Genomic DNA, 27,983 nt, shown 5'->3' on the forward strand with positions numbered 1-27,983 from the left:
GCCCTCTAACTTTTTTTAAAAACTGAATTAAAATGTCTTTCTCTAGTTCTGTCATTGTCCCCAGCATCCATTATGTCTTTCATCCCACAGCTTCACTGCATGGTTGCTGAAAGCATTTGCATGTGCAATCCCTGATTTGGGCCATAACATTCATACAGATTCTTAGGAAGAATAACTCGGGGAACTTGCTTGGGAAATTCGAGGGGGGCAGGCATTCATTTTCTGCCTGTCTCTTGCTCCTTAATGGGGCTGCAGACCTGAGGCCCTAACATCAAGAATTAGTAATCTTCAGGAAAGATTACAACTAGTAATCAGCAGGAAAAAGCTTTCTCTCCTGATGAGACCTTAAGAGTGAAAGACCACTGACTTTTAATTTCTTAGAGTTTCATATGAATTCTTCCAATTCCCACCCGTGAAAAACAACATTCAGGTTCCATTATTATCACAGCACTGTCAGCAGGTCCAAATTCTATATACAGGAAAGGCCATTCACAATGGGCAGACACAAACTTTTGGGAGAGTGAGATGAAAGTTAAAATAAGGACTGGAAACTGGACTGGCAAAAATAAAAAATTTGATTATAGAAACAGAAAGTAGAATGGTCTTTACCAGGAGCTGGGGGAAAGTGGGGTGAGGGGAGTTGTAATTCAGTGGCATGAACCCTGAGAAGAAAAAAATACACCTACTAAGAAGGGCTCCTGGTGGCTAACTGGGATCAAATAAATAAGCAGAGTCTAGCAGCCATTTCTGCGTAGGGGCCTCTCACACAAACTGCCTGCCTGCACTGTGTTTCTGCCATCTGAGCCAGCCCTTGTAAAGGTTTCCTGGAATCCCATTTCAACCAATAGTATTGAGGCTTTCACCATCCAGTTGGAGCTGTGCAACTCAAGCCAATCAGAGCAACTTTATTCTGACCCATCAGCATGGTGCCTTTTGGACCAATCAAACTGTGAAGATTTGGAGTCCTCATTTGCATCAGGACAGACCAATTAGGGACCAGGGGTGAGGACTTCTGTTCATATAAGCCAGCTCCCCTCTGGCTCAGGGAGCACATTTTCCCTTTCCACCCAAGAAGAGAGACTATGTCTCTCTGGCTGAGCTGAAACGCTGGAGATGTGCTGCCTGAGCAGAGCAAAGCCAGTCACATCATCAGCTGGAGACAAGGGGTGCAGAAAATAGCAGATCACTGAGGAGCAGAGCAGAACTGTCTAGCTGGAGAGGGGCCTGGCCCCAGAGTTTTTCTACCGCTGTGCTGTGTCACAGTTGACTCTGTTTTGTACTGAGTACAGTTTTCTCCTTCACTGCACCCTGAATTGGGGAATCCTGTGAGTGTTGAACCGGTGTCACTGTCCATCAGTTGACAATGGGTATGTTCTGGAGACCTGTTTCGCAACAATGTGAGTATACTCAACATTAACGGTACACTTAAAACTGGCTAAGGTGGTAAAATTTATGAGTTTTTATCACAATAAAAAAAACAGGAATTTTCTAGTTTACAACTGTGAATTGACTCATTTGGTCTATACAATTACTAGGTTAATGAGTTTGTTTAGGGCTTCACCTTTGAAAAATATCACAGAACCCAAAGAGAACCTTGGAGAGTGGGGGGATAAAGAAAGGGCAGGGCATAAGTCTGGACAGAAAATCATTACATACCAGGAATTGGCTCAGGAACATATTGGAGAGCTAACTTCATTTCACCTCTGTTTTCTGCTTCAAGGGCAACTGGTGCTGTCTGGAAAAATGAAGGAATGTCAGCAGGTGTGAGACAAACCGTTTACTCTGGTTGTTGGTACTCTGTTACGGGATTTTATCTGCCTCATTTCTGGGACAGTGGATCACTCCTCAGTGCCCTGGATTAAAACTTCCCTCCCCATCAGACCTAGACTGTTACTTTTATATCTGGGAGAGCTATACTGTGTATCTTGAAAAACCTTTCAGGGTACCCAGAACACACTTGAAGGCCTTTTAGTCTCAGAGATAGTGGAGAAATGAGAATGGCTTTCTTGGAGATGGGAAATGTGTTGTGGGGTGCCTTGTTTTTCATAAAAACATGTTTTAATAATCATTCATCCAGCTCATAAAACAATGTATTTATATTATCTTTCTTTGAAAGAGTGGGAAGAGCATGGGAACATAGAGGTACGGGGAAAGCCAAATACCACATTGTCTAAGCTGCATTAACCTGGTTATTTCAGACCAAATGAGTAGCTATCTACAAGAATAACAAAGACTGGGCAATAATTTTAAAATGTATATCTATTATTTTCAAGTATATGAGAGATGGTTTTACTTTCAAAATCTGGTCCATTAGAGCCTTATTTCCAAAACTTGGCCAAGCATCAGAAACATAAGGTGAGTTAGTTCAAAATGAATACTTTTGGCAACTTCTGAGGAGTTTAGTCGGATCTAGCAAGTCTTGGGTAGGGCTAGAAATAAGTGTTACAGGTGATTTTAATGTGATATTTAGGAAGCCTTTCTTAAAGGAACAGTTTTATTATGTAGATACTAAATAATGGCTTATATTAATTGTTTATATGTATCAATTGCAGCTATGATGGACTAGCTGGGATCATGTCAACCCTCACACCAAGAACAAAAATCAGTTACAAAGTCTACTTGAAGGTAAAAAGGGATTACAAAGACAGACAGAACTCAAACAGACAAGATGTTGGAGCCTGACATTTTTCTCTATTTCCCACTTTGAGGCATTACCTGATTGTTAAGTAATGCCAAGCTGAGAGAATAAAAAAACCTAGCAGAAAGAGACTAAGAAGCTGAGCAGGGCTTTTGGAGATCTCGTAGGGCTGGGGAGACAAAAACTGAAGTCCACAGCCAGCTAAGGAGGAATGGCCTTAGCTAATATTCTAGACCAGTGGTTCTCAAAGTATGATCGACAGGCCAGCATCATCAGTGCCTGGGAACTTGTTGGAAATGCTTATTCTTGGGACCAGATCTCATTAAATCAGAAACCTTGGGAATAGGGCCCAGAAATCTATGTTTTAATAAGTCCTTCGGGTGAGTTGGAATCATGCTAAAGTTTGATTCCTTCCCTGGTCTTTTCATTTGGAGCCCCTGAAGGGCCACGGCCTCAGAATATGGACAAACAAGAACTAGATGGACCACATGAAAACTGAACCCCAGCTTCTAGTCAGTTCACTCCCAGACTAGATTGAGGTGGTCTGTCCCTACTCTGTGTGTCAAAAACAAAAGTAAATTCTTTCAAATTATCCCTGGAATTTTTCATATGCAATGTCCAGCATGCAATAACAAATGAATAGACATACTAGGACAAAGGACCTAGTATGTCCATTCATTTAATAAACAAATAAAAGAAATAAAATGAATATGTCTACTTATTTAATTAACAAATAAAATAAAAATAAAATATTTAGATAAGACTCATAAAAGTTTAAGATACTGGAGTTTTCAGATACATACTTCAAATAACTTGGATTAACATATAAAGATATTGTCAAGAGGGAGAATTTTAGCAGAGAAATGGAGTTTATAAAAAGAATCAAATGAAAATATAAATCTGAAAAATATAATAATTGAGAACTTACAGATGGGTATCACAGTGGATTAGACATAGAAGATAAGAAAATTGTTGAACTGAAAGGTAGGTTAGCAAAAAACAGCCAAACTAAAGCATACAGAGGGGAAAAGAGAAAATACAGAAAAGAGAATAAGAGACATACAAGACAGTAAAAGGAGAGAATGATCCCAAACTATGGATAAGTATTCTGAATGAAAATGCACTTTCATAGTAGCTTCCTCCTACACACCAGGCCTCCAACCAACTAACCAACCAACCAACCAACCAACCAACCAAAAAACTCTTGAACTTACCTTCCGCTTCAGAGGATACCACTTCAATTGTTTATTCTGCTTGTTGTCCCAGTCCCAAGTTTCCAAATCAAGTTCCACTTCCCCTAGAAAGCTATTGCGTTTAAATGTATCCCGATGCCATACAGACAGGTTCAGCTTCTGTGTCTTTAAGGTTTGCTTTTCAATTTTATACTGCAGTTCAAAGAAGGAAATTAAAGTAGTGAATAAGATTACTTTATGCCAAAGTTATGACATAGAGATGAAAAGTCATCTGTGCAAATCAGATCTTCTCATCTGTTAGACTCCCAGTCTCAAGAATATTGCAAAGTCATCTTATTCTAAGTGTCTTGTTTCAAAGAGCTAAAACCCATCTTTCACAAAAGCTGATTTTCTTTGCCCCTTTGGAAAAAGCAAACTATGGCTCAAATATCATAGCTGGTAATAGCTCTCTAAAAACAAAAGCCAATTATTCAATTTTTACTGGATGTTTTTAGTTCTAACTAGGTAGAACATAAATCAAATTTAGTCTAAAAATACAAATGAAGTTTAATCCAATGGTCTGTTTCCTATCTAAGGAAAAGGTATATTTTTCAATATACTGTATTTTTTAGAGCAGTTTCAGATGCACAGCAAAACCGAGTGCAAAGTATAGAGTTCCCATGTAGACTTACCCCCTATGCTCCCAACATCTCCCACTTGATATCCTACAGGGACAAGGAATTTCTCCAGCAAAGATGGACTTGTTTTTTCTTGCTTCAAATGGTCAAGTGGAAAATATTTGGCATCCTAAAAGTTTTTTTTTTGTCTAAAATACAGTCACTCCTTGATTATATGTAATCATGGAAGGGATAATAGTACTTCTAATCTAAAAATAATCTCTATTTGGCTTTATGAAGTAATACTCCTTGAATGTCCATTTTAGGTGTACCAGACTTGTTTTTCTCTGAGTTGACTATTTAAATTATTTGGCTTTTTGTGAGTGTAGGGCTGAAGTAGCTGACCTAGAACTAGCCAAGGTACTGAGGTATATCATAGTCAAACTGTAATTAAAAACTTGCTACAGAAAATCCACAAAAAATTCACCCCTGGGTGACTGAGAATTAATTTAATGTGACTTCTTTTCTCAGATGATAACCAAATACTTGGACAGAGTTTTCAGAAAGAGGGAATGAATAATACTTCTATTTGTAGTTTTAAATGATCTGTTACTCAAGACTAAGATAGCATGGTGCAGTTTTGGGGGAAAAAGAATATGGGTATTTGAGTCAGGTACTTTCATTCATCTGTCCATCCATCTATCCTCCCAACAAACATTTCTTGAGTACCTATCCCAGACACTGTACCAAAAGTCAACATTTATTTAGTGTTTAATGTATACTCATCTCTTCATATATTCACAACTACTGAGAATGTTAAAAGGTAGGTATTATCATTATCTCCCTTTTGCAGGTGTGAAGTACAGACTGATTAAATCATTTACGCAAGGGCACGAAGTTTTAAAACAGCACAGAATTGGTCCCTGCCCTCAGGGAACTTACAATTTAACCAGAAAGCAGACAACCCAGTAGAGTGCTGGAAGTTAATATAGCCTGTTATAAAACAGGAAAACTGAGGCAGCTGACAGCAGGGGGACTGTGGGGTTAAGGCCAGCTGCTCATAGGAAGAGGTGTTTAAGGCTCCAGGAGGTGGTTAAGGATATTCTTCCCCAGAATGTGGGGAAGAATATTCCAGCCTGAGGAAACACGAAAGTCCCAGCAATGTGAGAAAAAGTAGCTCTTCCAAAGAACAGAAGGAATCGGGTATCCTGATCAAAATCTGTGACTGAAAAGGCGAGGCTGGAGCTCAGGTTGTGAGGGGCCTGGTGTGCATGTGAGGGTTGGACTTGACACTAACGATGATCGGGATTCTAAAACCCTTTAAGCAAAGAAATACTACGATCAGTTATGCTTTTTGGATCATTTTGGTTGCAATGCTCAGCTTCATCAGTTGTGTATCCGTGAGCAAGGATACTTTATTTCTCTAAAGTTCATTTTCCCCATCTGTGAGTTACAGATAATAATACCTGCCTGCCAGGGCATGTAGGGAGTGAATGAAATAATGCCTACAATATTCATGATATATCATCTCATACAAAACAGTTTCTCAGAAAATGTTTATTCCTTTCCTTCCCATCTCTCAGTAACTGACTTCATCTGTGGAGATACTATCCAAGAAGACATGGCTAGTTACACACACAGGTAGGTCACCATTTAGGATTTTCCTAGATAGGGAGTTCATAGATACCCGCAGTATCTCATTATACACAGGACTCAAGGTTTTCTTCACTATAAGTGTTTTCTTCTTGCCCATTTTGCCCTTGTCTGGTAACAGGTAAGTCTTCACATATCTAAAAAGAGAATTAAACAGATAAGAAGGTCAGAGAAAATGAAAGGGATTTTTAAACCTCTATTTTTAAAAATGCATTGAAAATGGACAGATACAATTCCTTCATGATAATGAGAAAAGCGGTAAGTAACAAGCTATTTCAGTGGAATTGATCATGAATTCCTTACTTTGGCCTCATGTAATGGGGGGAGGGGATAATAGACCTCTAACATAGTGCTTTATTCACTAGCTTTTTTTCCTATTAAGAAAGGCTTTGGTATTTGCAGAATTATTTTTAAAAGTTTTTGTTACTGTTTTGAAATAAAATTAATCTTGACATACACCTAGTTCAAGCCATATTCAATGCAAAAACAAAACCAAAAAAACACCCCGATATTGAGTTCAGTTCTTTTTTTTTTTTTTAAAAAAAGAAGAAAGGATTGGGTTTATGCTAGCAAAATGACAACGAATAAGACTTCTGCACAGGCATAAGTGGGGAACACCATTCAACTTTTGCAAATAAACTGAAATGCAATTAAACTTGTGATTTCAAAGGTGAATTGGTAATCCCCCTTAAAGTGCTTCTGCGGAATACAATTCAAACTACCTCATTCAAAAATCTTAACTAATCCTGTACCACTGAACATCGTGTAGTATGCCCACATGTCCCTGATTTTAGAGAAAGTTTGAGAGTGATGTGGAAAGAGAATAGGGTCCAGGGTTCAAGCCCTCATTCCTCATTTTGCTGCCAAGTGTCTGAATTTATGTAACTAGGCTGCTTCTCTTATCTGGCCCTTGTTTCCTTATCTGTAAAAAGAAGAAACTAGAAAATAGGACCTTAAAAGTTCCTTCCAATTTGAGACTGTGTGCATCTCTGATATTTTTGCAGTTGAATAAGTTCAGCGTGTGAATATATAAAGTAAATAAAACAGCATTCCTCTCCATCCAACTTTTCCTTTTAAACAGTCCTTTTAACAGAGTTATACACAAACCCTCCCTTCAATTACTTTCTTGCCTTCCCAATTTCTACAAGGTTAACTAAGAGAAAATAGTGACTCCAAGTGTACTTACGGGTCTGAACGCTGTTTTTTAACATCTGCAGCTGCTAAGTCTTTACACTGGGCCACAAAGATATGCAGCTCCTTCAGGGAGTCCACATAGTCAACTGCGAACTGAATACTTCCTTTGACTTCCAGGTTGCCAAAGTCTCCACTGTACACGCTCATCACACTGCCACTCACCTGAAAGCATTGGAAACACACAGTGTTTGTCTCTGTCTCATTCTTGGGCCCAACACAGGGATCATGGATGTAATCATTGCTTGCCATCATAGAAGCAGTTTATTTTATATGGCATAGAGACACACCAACACACAACCTGACGTGATATACATGATATGACTAGTGCTCTAAAAAAAATTGCCCTAGGAGGCATAGAAGAAAAGTAAAATGCGAAGTTATTTAGATGCTGGCTCATTTCACAGCAGGTTGCTTATATGGTGAGGGGTTTTCAGAGGTCCATTTTTAGGCATGCTTAGTATTGAAAATGTTAAAGAAAGAGGATGTGAGAAACCCCACGCACACAAATCACAGTGACACTTGCTCTATCAAATTTCCAAGGCACTGAAAAGGAATTTTACTATGTTACTCATCTGCTGAGTCTAGGAAAATGCTTACTGAACCATATGCTTTTAGAGGTCAGGAAGGGTCGAAAAAGGATGATTGATGAAGGGAGTTTAAAGCCTTCCCAAGACTATACGTTAGATTGTTGTCAGCAGAAATTAAATAGATTCTAAAAAAAGAAGTTTGAGAAATGTGAAGCTAGTAAAACATTTTTAAATAATTCATTGTTTTATTGTAGAGGCTAGTAAGGATTTATGCACAGCTTTATTGTTTGTTTAGCACACCTTGTGAGATATGTGCATGTATATCGGAGAAATATTTGGGTTAGTATATGTAGATATATATTCCTACTCATATACTACATGCACACAGAATTACCTCACTTTATGAAAGAAGTTCTATGTGAAGGAAAACTTTCTAGATCAAAACTGAGCAACCACACTTAGGGAGCTTTGCTTTTAAAACCCTGTTCAGAATCACCGCTCCTATTCTTTAATGCGAATCAGTACTTTTACCTCATCAGGCTTGCTGAGGGGGCGGGGGGGGGGGCGTAAGATTCTATACCTGTCAGTGGTATATAAAAGTATTTCTGCTATAAACAGACTTGATAACAGTTACCCATTTTTTTGCACAGAAAAATTTAGTGGTTCATTTTGTTGGTAATTTAGGTTTATTTTTGAAGTCCTTAAAAATCATATTGATTTATAATGAATATGAACTCTTATGCTTAAACACACACACACACACACACACACAGGAGGATTTAGCTAGCCAGAAGCTAATGGTGGGTGAGAGGAAAAGCTCATGCCCTTGGGATCTGAGAATGACAACAGGAGGCGATTTTACGGTAGCAGGAGCATGGCAGTGCAAGGTTCACAGAAGCGGTGGGCTATTAACATGGAGCCTTTGTTTACATACAGAAGACAAGGACGTCATGCCAGAGGAGCTGCTAAGATTGGTTAAAGAGCTGGGGCTCTTCTTGTGTCTGCTGAGCTGGTAACTGCTTTCTGATGCTGTATCTGTTTCTCTGTCATCACTCTATAAAACATCATATAATATATACACAATTTAAATTCAGAATGAGTCAAGATTAGAATCTGTTTAGATAAAGACAGTATCTTGGTATCACATTGATCTATGACATTTTCCAAGGTCAAAGGACATGAGTGCTAATTGCCAGGGAATGGGATTCAGGATAAGGTGGGTGGTCTGCCTGCCTTGGGCCTCACCTACAGAGAAGAGTGGTGCTTAGTTACCAAAATAACTGTAATTTTGGGACCTACAAGGTGATCCCAAGGTGCTACAGAGGACAGCACTACTGTGAGCTTCTTGTTACTCTCTTAATGTTACATACATATGTTTCTTGGAGAACTTTATTGATATGCATGAGAAATTAACTTTACCCAGGCAATAAGTTCTAAGTTTTACTGTAAAAACATAAAATGTCATTATGTGTTATTAACATAGCCTTAACTTCCCTAAAAATCAAATTAAACTAGGAAAAACAAATGGCAGCCTGATCTGTTCCAATTAAAAGTGATACAGTTAATCAATATTAGGCTACCTCGCATGTGTTTCTGTAGTGCTCTTGTGCTCATATTTTTGTTGCTCTAGGGAAGTAGATTAAATCGTGCATTCTACCTACATTAGATTTTAATACATTTTTGAAAAAATATAGCAACAAGATGCTTATTTTATATATGTCCCAGAGAATATTTACCTGGATCAAGAAAGTGGCCATAATAAATTTTATTATATTTAGATCTAAAGATTTTTAGATGGTAGTCTTAAAAAATCCATGATTCCGAATGAGCTCCTTTGGATGTTAAAGTTTACAGAGCAGTTCAGTGGTTCCGGGAATCAGGGCAACACCTTTATGAAGTAGTTAGTTCATGCAGACATATTCTAGAGCCATGCACTTTATGTATCAATATAACAGATGCCAATTATAGTGCAGATCAAGAAAGGAGTTAAAAAAACAACAAAAAATTTACAACCTGTATGAATGAGAAAAAACCCTCCAGGATTAAAAACATATCCAACCCTTTTTAGTATCTCTGTTGTCACATTCTCCCCCCACAGGCTTACAGTCCCTTCCCTCTATCATAGCATGCACTACGTTTTGCCTCATGTATCAGCTCATTGGTGAGTTACTGGAAGGATGGGACTCTGTCTTGTTAACCTGGAACACTGACTTTTCATACAGCTGGCAGTCAACACATGTCACTGATGCTAAGCCTCAAAGGGCCCGTGGACAGAGGAGCAAGGCCTGATTTCATCTCCACGTCCTCTAACATTCAGTCCAACCCGTGTACTACTTTGAAAGGTAAAATGATACGGCTTAATTTGGCATCTCTGATGCACAGACTCAAATGATTTGGACTCTATTGTGAGGCAGCAGGTTAAAACTGAAGGAAGGACAAAAATAAAAAGCCAGGAACTGGTGTCATTTGTCTCTCAGATCATTATATGGTTCATTCATATGAAGACCAAACCATATTTACAAAGGTATGAAAGCACAGTTGGCCTCCAGCTAATGAATTAGTTTCAAAGAATGAGTGGTTCCTCCCAAAGTAACTGCAATGTGGGCTCTTACAAATATTCAAGGGCTGACTATGTGTAGGTACAGTTCATCTAAGGCCCGAGGATGGTGCCCAGGAGTGGGGTAGGCGAGGTGTAACTTGCATGTTGTCTACAGCTTTCCTTGCATTCTACCTACAAAGAGAATGCTTGAGGATGAAGCTTTTTATTTCATCATCAAAAATCAGATCCACACTGCAAACAGTAACCACTAACATTATTGGGTACCCACCATGTGCCAGGCCCTGTGCTATGCATTCTCCCCACATCATCTCACTGACTCCTCACAACCTAATGAGGTGGGTACTAAGAAGCCAGACTCAGGGAAGTTAAAGGACTTGCTATGATCACACAGCAAATTAGTAGCATAGCCAGGACTGGGAATGCCTGACTCCAAAGCTCAGGCTTCTACTTACCTGGCTATAAGAACATGGAATCTTAATGAGTTACAGTTCTACAAGTCCTTTTTCATAGCTGTTGGATTTTGGGAAAGTTACTTAACCTCTCTGAGGTTCCCTATTTTTTTTTAATAAAACAGAGAAAATACTGCCACATTTTGTGAGTGAGAGTTAGATAACAGACCAAATATTAAATACCTGGTACTCACTAGATACTCAGTGAATAGTAGATAATAGTCATGTTCTTACTTGAGACAGTAGGTATAATGGTTAACAACGTGGGAGTCAGATCTGGCCTCCAGTCCTGGTTCAACCTCTTTCTAGCTGAGTGAGGTGACTTCACCTCTCTTAGCTGTTTCCTTATCTGTAATATCTAGGGATAATGATGGTGCCCATCTCCTAGGGTCGTTGGAGGATTAAATGAGATAATGTATATAATGTATATAAAGTGCCTATGCTCAGTAGATATCCTTGATTTTGCTATGTCATTGTTATTTTATTATTTTAACAAATGTTTTCTAGCTAGACATGCTACTTAGACTAAGCTTTCACAAACCACCTGTACTCTAAACTATGGAGGAGTAGTTAGTTCCTGCCAAAATATTTTTGTCTAGATTTCTCATTTTGTACCCACTTTGAAACAAAAGCCACATTCCCAAATCTATGCAATTTGACTTCACTACCAAAAGGAGTTACTGTCTGAGTCCAATGAGACATGCCTTGCCTTTTTCCAGATCAACAACACTACCTCTATTGATATGAAAGGCAAGGGTCAGTTCTGCTAACCTCTGGTCTCTGCCATGGCTGAATACAAACACCCCAACTCACTTGGCATAGCAACTCCACTTATTTGATTCCATTTTTGTGAAGGCACAAAAGATAAACTTGCCTCATCTTGGAGAAATGCTGGAACAGACTTGCTCATCCTTTTGAGTTTGTCGGGGTGAGAAAATTGATTATCAGGCTGTGAAGGCACTGTGGAAACTAAACAGCAGCATTTCTGTTCAAATTATCTTTACAATTGTCAGATAAACATAAGGCATAAGTTCAAAACACATTTTTCTTTCATCTACGAACAGAGATGTTTTTGTAAAATGGTTAAAGGCACAGTAGTTCACATGCACAGGATCATAAGGTAAGCAACATGCTGTTTTTATAAACTAATTATAGAGAGAAAACTAGCAAGGAGTTGAACCAAATAGAAAATAAAAATTAATTTAAAAACCATTTGCTTTTATTGAACTGGAGCTGGATTTGAATTATAATAAAACATACTGCCAATGGTCCTGGCCAAGTAGCTCAGTTGGTTAGAGCATCATCCTGATCCACCAAGGCTGTGGGTTCAATCCTTGATCAGGGCACATTTAAAAATCAACCAATGATTGCACAGATAAGTGAAACAAGAAACTGATTTTTTTTCTCCCCATCCCCTCTAAGAATCAATTAAAAAAATTAAAACATACTGTCAATGTGAATTGTTTTTAACTTATTTTTTTCACATCATAGCTTTGAACAAGATCTATAATTTATTGATTCATCTCCTTGAGATATATTTTTAACATGCTGCAGGCTGAAAAACTATTTCATTGGACAGCAAGGATCTCTGTATATAACTCAATCATAAACATGTCCTGGTTATTGAGTGTCTAAAAAAAAGGTTTGTTTGTTTAGTGACTGTGGAGATTACCATGAAAGACCATTACAGTTTTAAAACTAATTGCTTTTTGAAAATAAAAATTACTTTTTAATATTTTTAAATTTTTTTTACAGTTGACTTAAGTTCCAGGCATAGAACCCAGAGATTAGACATTATATAACTTATGAATATATCACCCTTCTGCTACCATGGTTACTACAATACCATTGACTACATTCCCACTTTCCATCCCATGATATCCTGTGCCTACCGACCAATTTGTGCTTCATAACCCCTTGGCTGTTTCGACCCAGTCACCCCACAGCCTCCCCGATGGCAACTGTCCAAATGTTCTCTATAAGTCTGTTTCTGTTCTGCTCATTTGTTTTTTTTAGATTTCACATATTAGATACCTGTCAACTCAAAGAATTTTCAATACAAATACCCAAGGCCAAGTTTGAATGATTCAAGTAAGGATACTCTAAGGACTTAATATGAAAATGTAGCACGTGGTTTCTTTCTGATACGGTAAGCATATGTGTGGAAGTCACAGTAAAATGATGAAATTTATTCCTAATTTGTGGAACTCTAGTTTAAAAGCTCTTTCCTTCTTTGTCTAAGGATCACAATGTCGAAGCTTTTTTTGTGGTGAATCAGAGCTTTTATAGTGAACGAGTTCATACTGTTCAAAGCATTCAGAGCAATGCCTGGTACATGGTAGGCCCTACACAAGTATCTGTTAAACGAATAAATGCTATCTGATAGAAATTCTCTAAGTTATCTTTATAATGTGATACAAATATATTGACTTTATCACTGAAAGCAATACTAGGAAGATGAAAATCAAATTATATTTCTATATATAACTCAAAAGGCTCAGATTCAGCTCTAAGCATTAGCTAAATGGAATCTAAGTGAAGGAAGACTGAAAACTGAGCTACACATATTAAGTATTTGCTTATTCACAGAGTAGGTCTCAGCCAGCCTTAGGCTCACACATGTATCAAAATACATTTCCGGTATCTCACAAGATGGCCCCTTCCTTTGACCACTTGCCATCACACAATAATGCGTATGTGCGTGGACTCGGCGACTTACACAGAAGCAGGGTGACATCTGGTCCCGGGAGGGCACAGGGCAGCCCAGAGAGCATGCAAAAATTGTTATCATGACACTGCTCCCTGTTATTTTAAAAGTATACACCCAGTACTCAAACATGTCAGTTTTATATTTATTGGGATTTATTATGTCTTGATCATGTATTTTGTTTTCTTCAGTAAACCATTTAAAAAATTTAAATTTTTCAATTAAAGTGGACATTCAATATTATATTAGTTTTAGGTATACAGATCATGCATTTCATTTTGTCTCGTATGGTAAGAATACACTCTTCACTAGAGAAAAGAAATAATCTCAGCCCAAGGATTAAGAGTCATCTTGGAAAATATCATAAAACAGAAAGAATTTATCCAGAATTCACTGCATGATTAGTCTATTTGTTTTGACCAATAACCAGGAGATCACCAATGAAGATGTAGCTATGTCGACTACATCTGTATCTACATATCTACATCTATGCAGAGGTAGATAGGTATACCTATACTTTGTTTTTACTCTTGAGTCTAAATATTGAAAAAAACAGCCAGATGAAATAAAATGCCCAGATTTAAGGGTTTTCCAGTTCAAAAGCAACTGGAAAAGCCCCTTACCCACCACACCTGAAGGGCAGAAGTCTTGTTTCCTCTGCAGCAGCCAGACAGAATAACACCAAGGACTGAAGCCCAGATTGCCGTGTTTCCTAGGTAGTTCTTAAGAATTTGTCAGGTCATGTGCTAAAGCTCAGCACCTTCATCTCAGGCAGGACTGCATGAGCGAAGTTTCAGCTTTCAGACAAGGTGTCACCACTTTCTAGCACCAGCACTTTGTTTCCCTCTCGAACGGCTCCTTCATTTAAGCTGCTCTTCTCATTAAGACCGAGGAGCACATCCAAAGAGTGCTGGGAGACTGTTATGAAAACCCCCTGGACTCCTGAGGGCAGGCCTGCACATCATGACCTTCAGACCTCCAGTGCCTACGACTGGGACACTGACTGAGGTGGGAGGTCACTCACACATATCTCCCTGCTTTGCTTGCCCACAAATACCTTTTCAATGTGCTATGTGCCCCAACATCATAGTCACAGTTAAGCACAGCAGTCTTAAGATTGAACAGAAAAGAGTGAAGAAGCATAATCTTTGCTTGGTCATGAATATTAATTAGTTGACAGGCATGAACCACCACAAGTGTACAATTATTTCTTAAGATTCAGATATTCACTTGCTTTACATGTTGAATATATCCTGTTTGAGTCCAATTTTAAACCTCAGAGCTTACTCCCTGGACATCATAAAATTGGCTTCTGTAGATATGCAGAGAAGCATACATAACCACACTACACACTCACTGTCAAAGTACAGTTCTTTCTTAGATCCAAATAAATTGTAAATTGCTCCATTTGTCCAGTCTGTGGAAAGGCCACAAAGGTCCAATACTCAAGACCATACTGCAGCATAAAAGCCAAGTGATATTGGAAGGTGCCAACTTCATTTAAGCAGACTCAAAGAGCAGAGAGACTAGCAAAAGGAAAATATCCAGCATTAACATATACATGTAACACATGTTACATACATATGTATATATAATAGCTTTTTAAAATATATAATTCTCCCTCAGTAGAACTACCAATTAATTTTTCAGCACAGACAGTAGTAAAATGTTTTTAATATAACCCTTGCCAGAATGAAATAGTTTTGTAAGCTGCAAGAGTTTAGCACCAATAATAAAGCTGTGTTATTAATGGGGTTAGTTATTTCAGTGTATTTAACACCATGTACAGTGGCAACATTTAGTCATTTGTGAGAAAGAACCTGCTACTCACTTCCTGGTATGCACTCATTTGTATCGCGGTCCTGATCTGCTTTTTGATCTACTCGGAAGGGCAACATTGAGAATAAATACCATTTTAACAGAAGGATTAACAGACACATGAAAGTAAAGCTCAAATGTCACTTTCATAGCAGAGACTGCAGAATGAGTCTGACCGGTGTTCAGCTTGCTTTCCTCCATTCCCCAGAACAATCTTCATTAGCGTGTCCTCTTCAACTAAAAGTCCAACATCCAGCATAGGAGCTGTTTAGCATCTTTCCTCCAATTCACTAAACCACAGCTTTTAAAATGGAAAGAGCACTGGACCAGAAGTAATGAAGCTGAGATTCTAGTCCTTACCTTCCCACCGACTAGCTACAGGATCTTAGACAAGCCACCTAATTTCTTGGAGGCTTTCTTATCTGTAAAATGAAGGTAAAAACCCCTGCCCCAACGACCTCAACAAGGTTGTTGTAAACATAAAATGAGAAAGACAAATCTATTACATAAAAGTAAGGAATGACCTTTGAGGATCTCTGCTACTGCTTTTATATGGGGAGGCTCAGTGAATATACATTGTTATTATTCTAGTGAAAGCAATTTAGAAAACAAAATTCCAGCATACAAATATAAATTACATATTTGCATAAATGCTGAACTTGAAAACTCAGACTCATTTCTATCCCTCCCTTCCCCCCACCAGGGCATTATTACCCTAATTCATTTTATAACTAAACCAAGTAATACCTGAGCAACTGAAAATCTTCAAAACCTTCTGGCCACTTAATGTTCAGAATCCGTTCATTTTACACTTGGTCTGTTCGTAGTTATTTACATGAACAGAGGCAGAATTCCTACTTTTGTTCTGGGAGCCTTTCCTTTGAATTTAAAGCATGAAGCCCATGTATGCTCAGAGTGATCTATATGCTGAGACATGATTATCAAATATAAGAATAACTTAATCCAGGAACCCACTCCAGTCTCGCAGCCTTCACAGGGAGTTCTGCCAGTCAGAGTAGCAAAAATCAGCTCACATCCATAGAAATACAATTGCCTATTTATAGAAACCCTTGCTTCCCAGGGTCTCTAAAGAGATCCTCGCAATGCTATCACTAGCAGAAGCCTTAGGAATACAAACAGTTAGTATTAAATTAACCAAGTCAGAACCGTTTTATAATAACTTAGGCACCATTCATCACAGAGTGGCAAATGACGTTTCTATTTTTTTCAATAGCTGCGTCCCAGTGACTGCCCAAACCACCCCAGAATCTAATACACAGACATACATGCAGACACATAAAGATATTTACCATCTTCAGCACTACGTACTAATTCTTCTGGCAGATTATCTATTTTTGCTTGATCTGTTCAGGAGAAATTAACAAATGGTTAACACGGCTGACCCTTGCCGAGAAAGAACAATGAGACTGTCCCTGAAAGCCCCCGGAGTTGGAAGCAATTAGTCAAGATGCGGTGAGGGGTGCAACCAAGATGTCTCCCCCCCCAAATACTTTCTCTTTAGCCACTTGAGCCAGTGCCATAGCGGTAGCTCCCGTTTCAGCCCCAATGCAGCTTACATCAGCACACTGCTGCACACAGACTCCCAAGGGTTAGAGGGTGAGCTCAGAGCAAGCAGTCAGCCGGCAGCAGGAGAAAGCATGGGGCTGCAACAGCCTCCCTATTCTTCTAAAAAGGGTAAGACACTAGCCATGACTAACACCTTCCCAAACCCACGGTCATTAACAAATATTTCTGTGCACGCATCACCATTTGTGTACGCCTCTGGGAGCCTTGCTTGGGAAGTCAAGTGAAGAGATGTGACTGGGGACCAGCTGCTAAGTGGAATCTTGGCAGGCTAGTATGAGAGTGGGTATCGGTATTTGGAAGGGAGCATGCAGGAATACCCATCAGCCGATGGTAATTTTTTTTAACCCTACACATTCCTGAGTACACTAAAACTGCACCATGGAAATAGCCCCATGTTTCACAAATAAGAGGTTTGCCAAATTGAACAATTGTTGCTGAGTTGTTTTTTTCTTCCCTCGGGGCCATCGCCATTAGGAAGAACAGTCGGGGCTGACCCACAAAGGATTGGAAGGCCTTCTCAGCAAGCATTCCTGCGGATGTGGGGGTGGGCCACCTGTTAAGGAGGCTTTAGAGGGAATTCCTGCATTGCAGGGAGTTTGGAATGGGTGGCCTTCAAGGTCCCTTCCAACCCTTGGATTCCAAGATCTTTGGCAGGGTTAGGACTGCATGACGAATTGTGAGCACTGCCTTTGGAGCCCTAGGAATCACTGAATTTTAGAAATTGTTTAGTGGAATGTTTTTTTTTCTTCTTTTTAAATTCTGACTTCCTAGTTTCAATTGCAGATGCATAAAAAGTATTCTAAACATGACAACGGTCAATTTTTAATCATAGGAGTTTGACAGTGGTTAACTTTCATTCAATAAACTTTCTTTGACCATCTGCAATCCTGAGAGTGTATCTTAGCTGAAAAACAATAAGAACAAAACCACTAGAAGTTGTGATTTCTAAGTCCATTTGTCTGGCGCACAAATCCCTATATACATTATGTGTCACGTTACTACTGAAGAAATCCTTCACCCACTAAAGCAGCAGCCAGGGGGGAATAGTGTGCCTCATGTGTTGCGTGTTAGGTAGTCTTTAGGCTTACAGTTCCAGCAAGAAATGCATGAAAATAAGGGATGAAAGAGAAAGGAGAGTCTTTAAAGCCAGGGACTAATTCATCTCCATAGCACGCAAAATTCATCAGACACCCAACTCTGTCATAAATGCTCTTGATTTTGAACCCCTGCTCTGCTGTATGATACTAAGCAAGTTAGTTTACCTCTTTGACCTTCATTGTCCTCATCTGTAAACTGGGGAAAACAACAACTGGTCCCTCACACGGTTACTTATGCCAGGTGAATAAAATAGTGCAAGTCAAACACTTAGCCAAGTCTTGCCACATAGTACTAGATACACGTTAGTTACTACTACCAGAACCACTAGCTTTCACTGTCTTTTAAAACTCACCTTACTTGAATAAACACTCAAACTGGGATTCTTCAATGCAAGGAAACCTAGTGTTTTAGTAACAAAATCTCATGCGTTATTTTAAAAGCAAACTTCTAGCCACTTTCGGACAAGCCTCTTGGGCTCACTTGGGCAAGGTTATTCTCATCTGTTAAGCCCCCCTTTAGGGGTTTCAGTGCACGACAGCATGCGGTGAGGCCACAGAGGAGCACATGAGCAGTTTTAAGCTTAGGTGGGGGCAGGAACAATGGGGCAAACTTTATTCTCACTTGATGACTCTGATGAAATGTCTTCTAGACTTTTGGAAGGCATTTTCCTAGCAGCACTCCTTCCCAAAGTTTTCAAAACAGGACTGGGTTCTTCTTCTGAACCTGTTATAAGACAAAACCGATGAACACTGCACAATAAAAAAATAACCCACCAAACTCTTATAACCAATGGACATTGAAATGGTAGGCAGAAAGGAGGCATTGTGCCATAAGCATCTATACCTTTGCTTACTCTATGAAGCATTTCAAAGATGGAAATAAAATTTCTTCACAAATAGTATGTCCTTTACAAAAATAACTTTCCTGGTCAAGAAACATTTGCAAGTATAAATCATACAGAAACAAGATTGCCACATTAATAGAAATGTGATCTCCTAGTCTTCTACACCTCTATTTTAGGCACATGATTTGTTCTGTGCCAGACTTTGAATCATTCCACTTCATTTCTAGCTTTTGAAGACAGCCACAAAGTGGTTTTAGAAGCATTAAAAAAATTAGCTAAAAACCATAAAAGGCAGGATTCAGATGTTTAACATCTGTGTATAATCTAATACAACACAGATGGGTGAATCGTCCAAATCAACAGATGTAGGCTTTTTTGGGTTTCATGAGCTACTAAAATTTCCATCAAAATATTGGGAAGTGACATGAGGTAGTCAACTTTTTGTTTTACTAGGCACTTTAAAGGGTAGGGGGTGGCTCTATCACCTATTAATACGTTTTCTTTATAAAAGGAGGACCAAAAGGAAAAAAAAAGGTCCATGACCTCGGAATGCAACAACTACATACATACAACCTTTCAAAGAATTTCCCTGGACCACCCTTCATTTTTCTGTTTCGACAGTACCAATTCCATCATGGGTGACCTTCTGAGTGCTGCCATCAATCATGGTTACATTCTCAGGGCCTAGGACAGCAGTTGGCTGACGGTGCTTCAAAAATGTTTGCAAAGCCAATGAGTGATTCCATTAATGAATCAATAACTTTGATTCATTTGAAAACTACCCCAGCCAATACTTCACAGAAACGCATCCTGGTTCTGCCCAATGCTAATGGGTGTTCTACAGCAAATGGTTCCAAGATGAATTAGACTGGGGACTCTCTGTGTTCAAAGCTAAAAGGTTTCTCACTATAGACCTTCTTGGAAATTTTAATGCTAATAATGTACATAATCTCCCAGCATTTCCAAAGTCTCTGACAACGGAAACTTCAAAAGAATTTGTTTTTATTTTTTTTAGGAGCACGTAGAGAGGTATCTGTCAGTTAAGAGCCTAGCCACAGGTCGGATGTGTTAGGTTGTTCACCAAGTTTTGGTGCCTTTGTAGTCGGGTTCCCCTCTGCTCTCACCACGCCACCCATTTGTTTTAAAATAATTTAGGTTAGAAGATGCACAAGTGTGACTGTACCATTTTATACCTCTTACAAAGCTTATGATTTTAATATATCTTCTCTGGGCCCTGTCTGGGCCATTATTTAATATTGATTATTTCATTTTTAGATAGGCTTTTTGCTGTTCAACCAGTTAGGCTGGTACACTATAAACACACCACACACAGTAGGCAACAGTATGCATGGTACGCAAGCCCTCCTCCTTCCGTGGGCCGCTTTGCTCCAGTGACGCGTTGGGGCAGTTTGGCAAACATCTACTTCGCCAAGTTCAACATGCTGACTTATATTCTTGCCTATATTCAGAGACAGGTGTTTCACTTTCCTTTTCTTACCAGAAACATTTGTTATGGGGTCTTCAACTTGATGATTAGGACTAAAAATGCATTCTTTGGTCAGATTTTAAGAGGCTCCACAGCTACTTGCCAAGGAACCTAAACCTCACAAGGCAGCCACTCAGCAAAGCTTATTTATTCTCATGAGATTGAAGGGAGCTGGAAAGTGAGAAATCCTGTTCAACTCCTAGGAAGGCGATGAACACTAGATGTGCAGCTTTGGTTAAAATGTCCTGCCAGGGAGCATCCTTTGTCATTTCATTACTCTCATCAGGTAACGTATTCCTATTTGTTCCTGGGTTTCTCTGCCCAACTGCCTGTGTTGACTGGAACAGCAAACTGAGACAAACCCTGTGCTTTACAGCCTAGCTGAAACCAGTGCCCATGATCCCACTCAGGTGAATATGATAATCACTAAGACCTTCATCCACTCGGCCAAGGCCGGAGACACAGAAATGCAGCAGGCCAGGCAATGCCTTTGTGTGGAATCAGGTGAGGTCATCTGACCAAAGTCATACTCTAGAAGGGGAAGATTCTGAAGACAACTGAAAATGCGAGGGAGAGTGTGGCAACAGAAACACCACAGCACAGGGATCTGAGGAAGCAAAGTGCCAGCCTTGCACTCCGTCCCTGGTGTTGAGCCATGGCTGCAGTAAACAGTGCCCCTAAAAGGGAAATCTGTACTCATTTGTGGCAATTTCTTGCCACAGATATAACTAGAGAGTTCTGTTTGGATTGCCAGTTATGAGAGAAATTCTAATTATTTCCAGAAGGAAAAGTAACTTGAATGTTAGAGGTAGTTTCTAAACACAAAAAGTTCTTTTTAACTTTTCTTAAAACTATTTTTAAAAATAGTTTCGAAAAGTTCTAGTGGTGATTAACAAGAAAAAAGTAAAACTCTAGACCACTGCCCTGTGGGTAAAACTGTCTCTATGTAACTTATTTAAAGACTACAAAAGGAAATGTAGTTTTTAATCAAGAAAGGCTAGGGAGAACTGAAGTCCTAAGAAGAATTTAGCACTATCTGGGAGTGTAAAATTAATTACAATTTTAAAAACTCCACATCATCCTTTACATCATCATTCCATTAATTAACTCATTAACCAATGGGTGAAAAACTTCAAAATGCTCACTGGACATATTTCTCCAGCTTTCTGCTTCAGAGCCAAAGTTTCCATCTGAAAAATCACAGTCAGAGACACCTTCTCTTTCTTCTTCTTCCTCTTGCCTCTCATAGGGCGATGCCAGAATCACTTCAACTTGTTTTTGTAGACTTGTTTTTGTAGAGTTTTCCTTGTTGGTCAGGAGAGGAACAGGCTGCCTCTTTCCAGACACACTGATTGTTTCAGGACCCTCTTCAAAGCCAGGCTCCTGAAAAGCCACTTCTCGAACCCCTGCAACCTCACTTTCACTATCCTTGGGCTCTGGGGGCTTTATGGTTTCAATGATCCCTATTTCATGGTCCACACAAAGGGTCTGAGGGATGATCTCAAGTCCACTTTCAGAACCACAGAGATATCCTGATAAATCAGTCACAGCTTCTCCTCTCAACATGTCATCACACTGGCTGACTTGAGATTCAAAAACATTACTCTTAAGCTTCATTTGGGGGGCCTCTTGGGTTCTGCCCAAGAACCTGGCCTGCTCTGACTCTGAAGTCTCCTTCTCAGGAGTTCCTTCCCTCACTGACACCTGGAGCTCATCAGAGGGAGCTTCTGATGCTTCTTTAAGGAGTTTCTCAAAACCAATATCAAAAGCACTCTCAGTTATTGACGGAGCCTCAGACTTTCTCACTATTTCTTTTATTTCCTCAGGATGGAATTCAGAAGCAGCTGGCCTGGGCGCCTCAGTACTACCTGTCTCTCTTTCATATGTTGAGAAGAGAGTTTCATTTGTTTCCTTCAGTAGTTTCTCTAAGCCAGCCCTGAATTCAAGGAATGCTGATTTAGGTTGAATAATTGTTTCCCTCACAATTTCTGCCACTTCTTGAGGTAATTCTTTGCTATACCAATCAACAGTAGAACCATATGAGCTAAGGGTTTCTTCTGATGGAGTCACTGGGGCAGCTAAATAAGATGCAACTTCATGAGTTTTATCGGGAACTGCATTGAAGGAATACAAATCCTTTCTATCTGGAACTGTAATGTCCATTGTAGCTGATGGTGGAGAATTTTGAAGGCTACCTGCTGCTTGTACTCCTTCAGGAAATTCTTTTACTTCTCCAGGAACTACTTCCCTCCCAACTGGGTAACTCAACCAAGCTTCTCTAAGTAGCTTTTGTAATACAACATTTACATCTTTCCATGCAGGTTTGGGTGGAACGGTGACTTTTTCCACAGTCTCTGAAATCTCCCTTTGAGAAGGTAGTGCCTTATCCTGAGGAGCAAGATAAGCATCTCTGGAAGAAGGCACATCTTGGGGAGAGCTGGCCACAATCCCAAAAGAACCCTTTCTGTAAAGATGGGAAGGTTGATCCAATGGGTAAGAGCCTTCAGCAGCCTCCTGAAACAAGTTTCCCTGGCACTCACCACTTTCAGTTTGCTGGGGGAGAGCTATTCTTCCCAAAGTTTCTTCCCCTTCTGGAGAAGGAGCTATCATCTCTCTCTGATATGCTGATGAGTCGTCACTCTGTTCTATGCCTTTTTCAAAAACTCCACTCTCTTCAAGCTTGGAGTTGACCCTATGGGTAATGGGTTCCAACTTGCTTTGCAAGGGAGAGGGTAAAGTTCCAGTTCCTTCCTTCAGGAGTTTTTCTAGACTAGCAGCCAAAGTGTTTGGTTTGACCTTTGGAGGAGCTACTGTTTTATCTACATACTCATTAATGATGTCCTTAGGTCCTTTGGATGCTTCCTCAGTATCAGCAAAATCTGCCTTTTGAGGACATGTCCTATTTTCAGCACCACCTGGTCCAAGCACTTGTTTTCCAGGAACTTTTTCATCAGAAGGTTGGATTGCTGGTGATGAAGCTTCTGAAAGTAGCTTCTGTAAGCTGACATTAAAAGTGTCTTTGTAGTCTTTAGACAAAACATTTGTTTTCACTATGGATTCTTGAATCTCTTGGTCTGAGTTATCCTTTTCTTCCTTGAACACTGGAGTAACAAACCATTCCATATTCTTTTGCACATTTTCCTTTGATGACTCATTTCCTGGCAGCTTATGAGTGGACTCTGTGGATGGCTTCAGTGGAAATGTGGTTTCATACGGTAACACCTGGAGTGTGCACTTGGAATTTAATTCCTGTATTTCCTCTGTTGCCGGAACTTGTGGGGGGCTTAGAAGTGTCTCTATCTCAGGGGTATTTTCTCCTGATGATTTGATATCATGGAATTCTTTGTGTTTCTGACTACTAAAAGGCACATATTTTTTTTGGCTTGTTTTGGTGGTATTCTTCTCAACATTGTCCTGACTGTTTGGGTTGCTTCCTAAGTCCCAAAACCTTCTTAAATTCTCAAATTGAGAGGGATTATAAACCTGTTCTGTATTGGATTCATCTATTCTTTCTTTTAGGGACATAACTTTAAAGTTGGGATTTGATCTATCAGTTAAAGATCTGTCTTTCTCCAAAGAAGTATGTATTTCACTCCCAGCATTTGAAGAGTGCTGCAGTGCTGGCAAAGTGATGTCTCTTTCAAAATGTAAACTGTCTGACCCTGGCAATCTTTTCATAGGCTTGTTTATCTTATTCTGAAACAGAGACACTTGACCAGATTGGTCAGTTGAAAGATCATTTTTGGATGAGCTTGATATTTGGGCCCTCATCTCTTGGGGTCTCTTTGAGGAATGAAAACCAGAGAGAGGAGCTGGTTGGCCATCCTCATCAAGGACCACTTGTTTGGCAGTCACTTGATTGTATTCATTCTGGCCTGTAGCTAAACTGCCCATGGACTTTACAGGCTGATAGGCTTTAGCAAAAGGTTGTCTCTGATTGTGTGAAGATGTGGGTTCTTTCTGAGTTAACTTAGGTGCAGCTTTCTCACCTTCCCAAAAGGATATTCTGTCACTCACTCTTTTGTATGTCTCCCTTAGCACTTGGTTCTTGGGAACCTCACCAGCTTCCTGTTGCAGTTGGACCCCAGGCTCCTTCCAAGGAGATGTGTTTTGGGGAGCCCCAGGGAGTGACTCAGTACCCTCTGGCTCTATGGAAGCTTTCAGAATATAAGTATCTCCTCCTTTGCTCGCTCTCTCTGCCTTCATGTTGTCTTTCAAACCTGGTCCTTTGACAATTTTTGAAGTGTCAAAATTGACCTCTGTGTTTCCTCTGTCTTTTTCATAAACATGAAACTTGGGCTCTTCTTCACATAAGCTGCCAACATCCTTAATGTTGCATGGAACTTGATGTGCTGCACCAGATCCCTTGAGAGCACTGGTTGAGTGAGGTATTCCATTTCCCACTCCTGCGTTTTTTGAAGCTTGGCTGAAGTCCATAGTTTTACTCCTTTGATTTGGACTGTAGATTTCAAATGGCTGCAATATGCCTGGACCTTTCTTGCCTTGATGGGACAAATTAATAGATTTGGGTTTGAGATTTGCATTACTGTCTTGGCACTTTCCAGAAAGCAGCATATTTCCTTCTCCCTGGGACATTTCATCAGATTCCACAGGCATCAATTTAACTTTGGTGGGTAATAGAGCTTTTGAGCCATTTCCTTTTAGAATGATGTCATCTGTCACCAAGGCAGTGGCAATCTGTGATTCTGAGTCTGCCTTTTCTTTGGGCTCTATTCCTCGGAGATGTTGGAGAGATGACTTATTGTCATCTAAATGAGAACTTCGGTTAAACCAGTCTAAGACTTTAGATATGGAATCATCAGTTGTCTTCCTTATCTCAGTGGCATGTGGACCAGAGCGTGAGACTGTCTCATCTTTTAAGGTCTTGAGAGGAGGAGGCTTACCTTGCTGATGGTCTCCTGAACTGTGATCTGGCACCTGAGAAGGCTCAGGCTCAACATGAGACAGTTCATCTGCAATATAGAAATGCTTTTCTAAATAAGAAAAGAGAACACCTAAAGAATTATTATTCAATCACTCACATTATCTTTTAAAAATGCACTTTATATTTACATGTTCCACACCATTAGTTGTTTATACCAGCATTTTTCAGGGGTTATAAGGTAAACCTAATTAAGATATTCCGAATTAAGATATTCTGCCAAAGATGTCCTATGACAGTAAGGGAAGGTAAATGGAGATGCCTGGAAGTATGGGGTGTAGACCGAATAGGGAAATTTCTTTCAGGTCTTTGGTTTACTTTAAAAATTCATGTAAATTTTGTATTCTGCTTCATGTTGCATTTACATATAATTTTCTCTCACTCTCAAATCATCTTTGCATGAAATTGACCTTCCAGGAAGATACGCCATGCTGATTTTATGACTCTACCTACCCACTAGCACACTCATAATCACTCAGGGTTTATACCCAAGTTTGAGGAACACAGACTTAGGAGATTTCAGGAGTTGAAAAGACATCTTTCAAGGAAGATTAAACAAAAATAGAATATCAGAATGAATAGAATATCAGAATGAAACAGTGAGAATGTTTGTATTCCTGGGCCAGACTCCTGATCTATTAAACTAGAATCTCTGAAGATGGGCCCAGGAGTCTTTACCAACAGCGATCCCAGTGACTGTCTTGCATACTGGAGTTTTAGGACCATGATCTCAAGAAGCTCCTTCATTATCCCCAATTTCCATCCTATAATTTGTGACTTAGAAATAGTTTCGATAAGCCAAATAAACCAAAATGAGGACCAATGGAAAATTTGATCTCTACCTGACATTGGCTAACCAGTGACTAGGAGGCTGGAGAAGAATATTTAGGTTCTTTCTAAGCCATCAAGAAAGTAGAGAGAGTCCTTTCTGAGCCTTAATCACAGGACACAGGGTACATTTAGATTAAGGGAACTCAGACATTCTTCCCCTCTGGTTAAGATTCAGGTATTTCAGCATGTCTCCCTCTTCCTTATGAATGCTAAGTTATGTTTCTGGAAATTACGTGAGCTAAATTTTTATGAAGTCAGCTACATTTCAAATGCACTAGAGGACATATTAGTTAATAAAATTCAATCTTTAATTTTATTTTTCAACTCTGGTTAAATATGAAAACAACAAGCTTTTATATTATAATTGACAATTACAGGTTATAATAGATACTGGTTTCCTTTCTTACCTATACTTTGTACTATTAAATACATGTAATAATTGTGAAATTTCTTTGAGAAATCTTTAAGAATTCTGTTAGACTGTTTAACAGAAAACTACTCAATGATGAAAAAGTGTTCGTAATATACTGTTACTGAAAAAAGAAGTCTAGGCAGTACAAACATAATTTAAAATTATATTCATGCCTAAAAATTATTGAAAAGCTCTACAATTAAAGGTTAGCAATAGTTACTGCAGGGTAATGACATCACAGATATTTGTTTTCTTCTGTGAGCATTTCTTCTTTTTACTTCTGTCCCTTCACCCCTAGGCCCCACTTATTTTAGCTATTGAGGTACAGCATCATTTATCAGCTGTTGGCTCGATGCACCTGAGAGCATTTCTTCTTGTCAAATGTTTAGTAATGAAAGTTTATTACTTTAAAAATAACACTTATTTTAAAACTTGGATGTGAGGTAATGTTCTGTTTCTTTTAAGGAATTCTTTTGTTTTGTGTTTTGTTCAGGATGACCGTGACATTGACTATTCTGAAGTTCAGAGCTAAAGTTAAACCTTCATAGTTTGAAGAGATTTTACCTTTTACTTGGTCCTAATTTTCTTTTTATGCTCCATATTTTTTACTGTATATTTTTGTGGTGTTCCATAAAACAGGTGTGGTGTTAATAAGCAAGCAGAACTTAGTTTACAAGCTCTGGGGTCAGAAGGCCTGCCTGTCCATCAAAAGCAGCCCAGCTAATGACTGATGTCTTCCTCCCAGTGTTCATGGTCAGTTGGGATTTAAAAATCAGAAAGCACAAGTAAGTAGTTATTATGAAGTTTCAAAGATATTCTCTAAAAGCAGTTGCAGTTTGAAAAACGGTAAAGATTTGCCAACTTTTTTCTATGGAAAAATATTACCAAAGAAATATCCTTCATCTTTTGAATAAACATTTAAGTAAGCATCATCCAATTATTTGCTAATATTTACTGAAACTTTAATAATTTCCTTTAATATGAGTTCCTTGATTTCTTAAAGAAGTACCTGCTGATTTTTAATTTTTTAAAAGTATTCTGTTCTCTTCAAATGATTTAAGTGTCGAGGGGAAGGGGGGTGAAAATGCTTTATCCTTTAAAAAGTAGGTTGATCTGAACAAGTATGAAACTGCAGAGCTGAGCAAAGTGACTCCAGTTAACTCACTACTGACAAATAAGGGAGAGAGAGCCAATGGGTTAGAAACTTGCCTGTTGCTACCATAAATATTCTTGACAATAAAGAAATAATCATAGGGTTGGATGAAGACTTACTGAAGATGGGAGAGTACAAGGAATTATTTTCACCATTGTTTCTGTTTTTTAAAACATAAGAATTATGAAGTAATCATGTAACTATGGGAAAGCAGTTTGAGGTATCCCCTGAGAGTTGTAGAATCTTCAAGAGAGAGCTAGTTAGCTGTTTGGCAGGAAAAAGAAGCATTCTTGTT

At 39.1% G+C, this 27,983-nt stretch overlaps 1 protein-coding gene across 21 annotated transcripts in view; it reads right to left on the bottom strand.

The window, feature by feature from the left end:
• SYTL2 (synaptotagmin like 2) overlaps window positions 1–27,983 on the bottom strand; it is a 103,037-nt gene that overhangs the window by 5,408 nt on the left and 69,646 nt on the right. For 3 of the 21 annotated variants that reach the window (XM_045818308.1, XM_045818304.1, XM_045818305.1), the window contains 10 exons: window positions 21,496–25,323; window positions 18,642–18,743; window positions 16,646–16,699; window positions 15,349–15,399; window positions 11,685–11,779; window positions 8,736–8,855; window positions 7,267–7,436; window positions 6,115–6,217; window positions 3,853–4,023; window positions 1,657–1,735 (listed from right to left, as the gene is read on the bottom strand). In XM_045818308.1, coding sequence (XP_045674264.1) covers window positions 1,657–1,735; window positions 3,853–4,023; window positions 6,115–6,217; window positions 7,267–7,436; window positions 8,736–8,855; window positions 11,685–11,779; window positions 15,349–15,399; window positions 16,646–16,699; window positions 18,642–18,743; window positions 21,496–25,323 — 4,773 coding nt within the window. Of the gene's footprint in view, window positions 1–1,656; window positions 1,736–3,852; window positions 4,024–6,114; window positions 6,218–7,266; window positions 7,437–8,735; window positions 8,856–11,684; window positions 11,780–15,348; window positions 15,400–16,645; window positions 16,700–17,102; window positions 17,178–18,641; window positions 18,744–21,495; window positions 25,324–27,983 lie in introns of those variants that run through there. The other 18 variants (XM_045818309.1, XM_045818306.1, XM_045818318.1 and 15 more) reach the window with 13 other exon arrangements.

The sequence above is a fragment of the Phyllostomus hastatus genome, unplaced genomic scaffold, assembly GCF_019186645.2.
Source record: "Phyllostomus hastatus isolate PE091 unplaced genomic scaffold, TTU_PhHast_1.1 phas_scaffold_317, whole genome shotgun sequence".
NCBI classification, from domain to species: domain Eukaryota; kingdom Metazoa; phylum Chordata; class Mammalia; order Chiroptera; family Phyllostomidae; genus Phyllostomus; species Phyllostomus hastatus.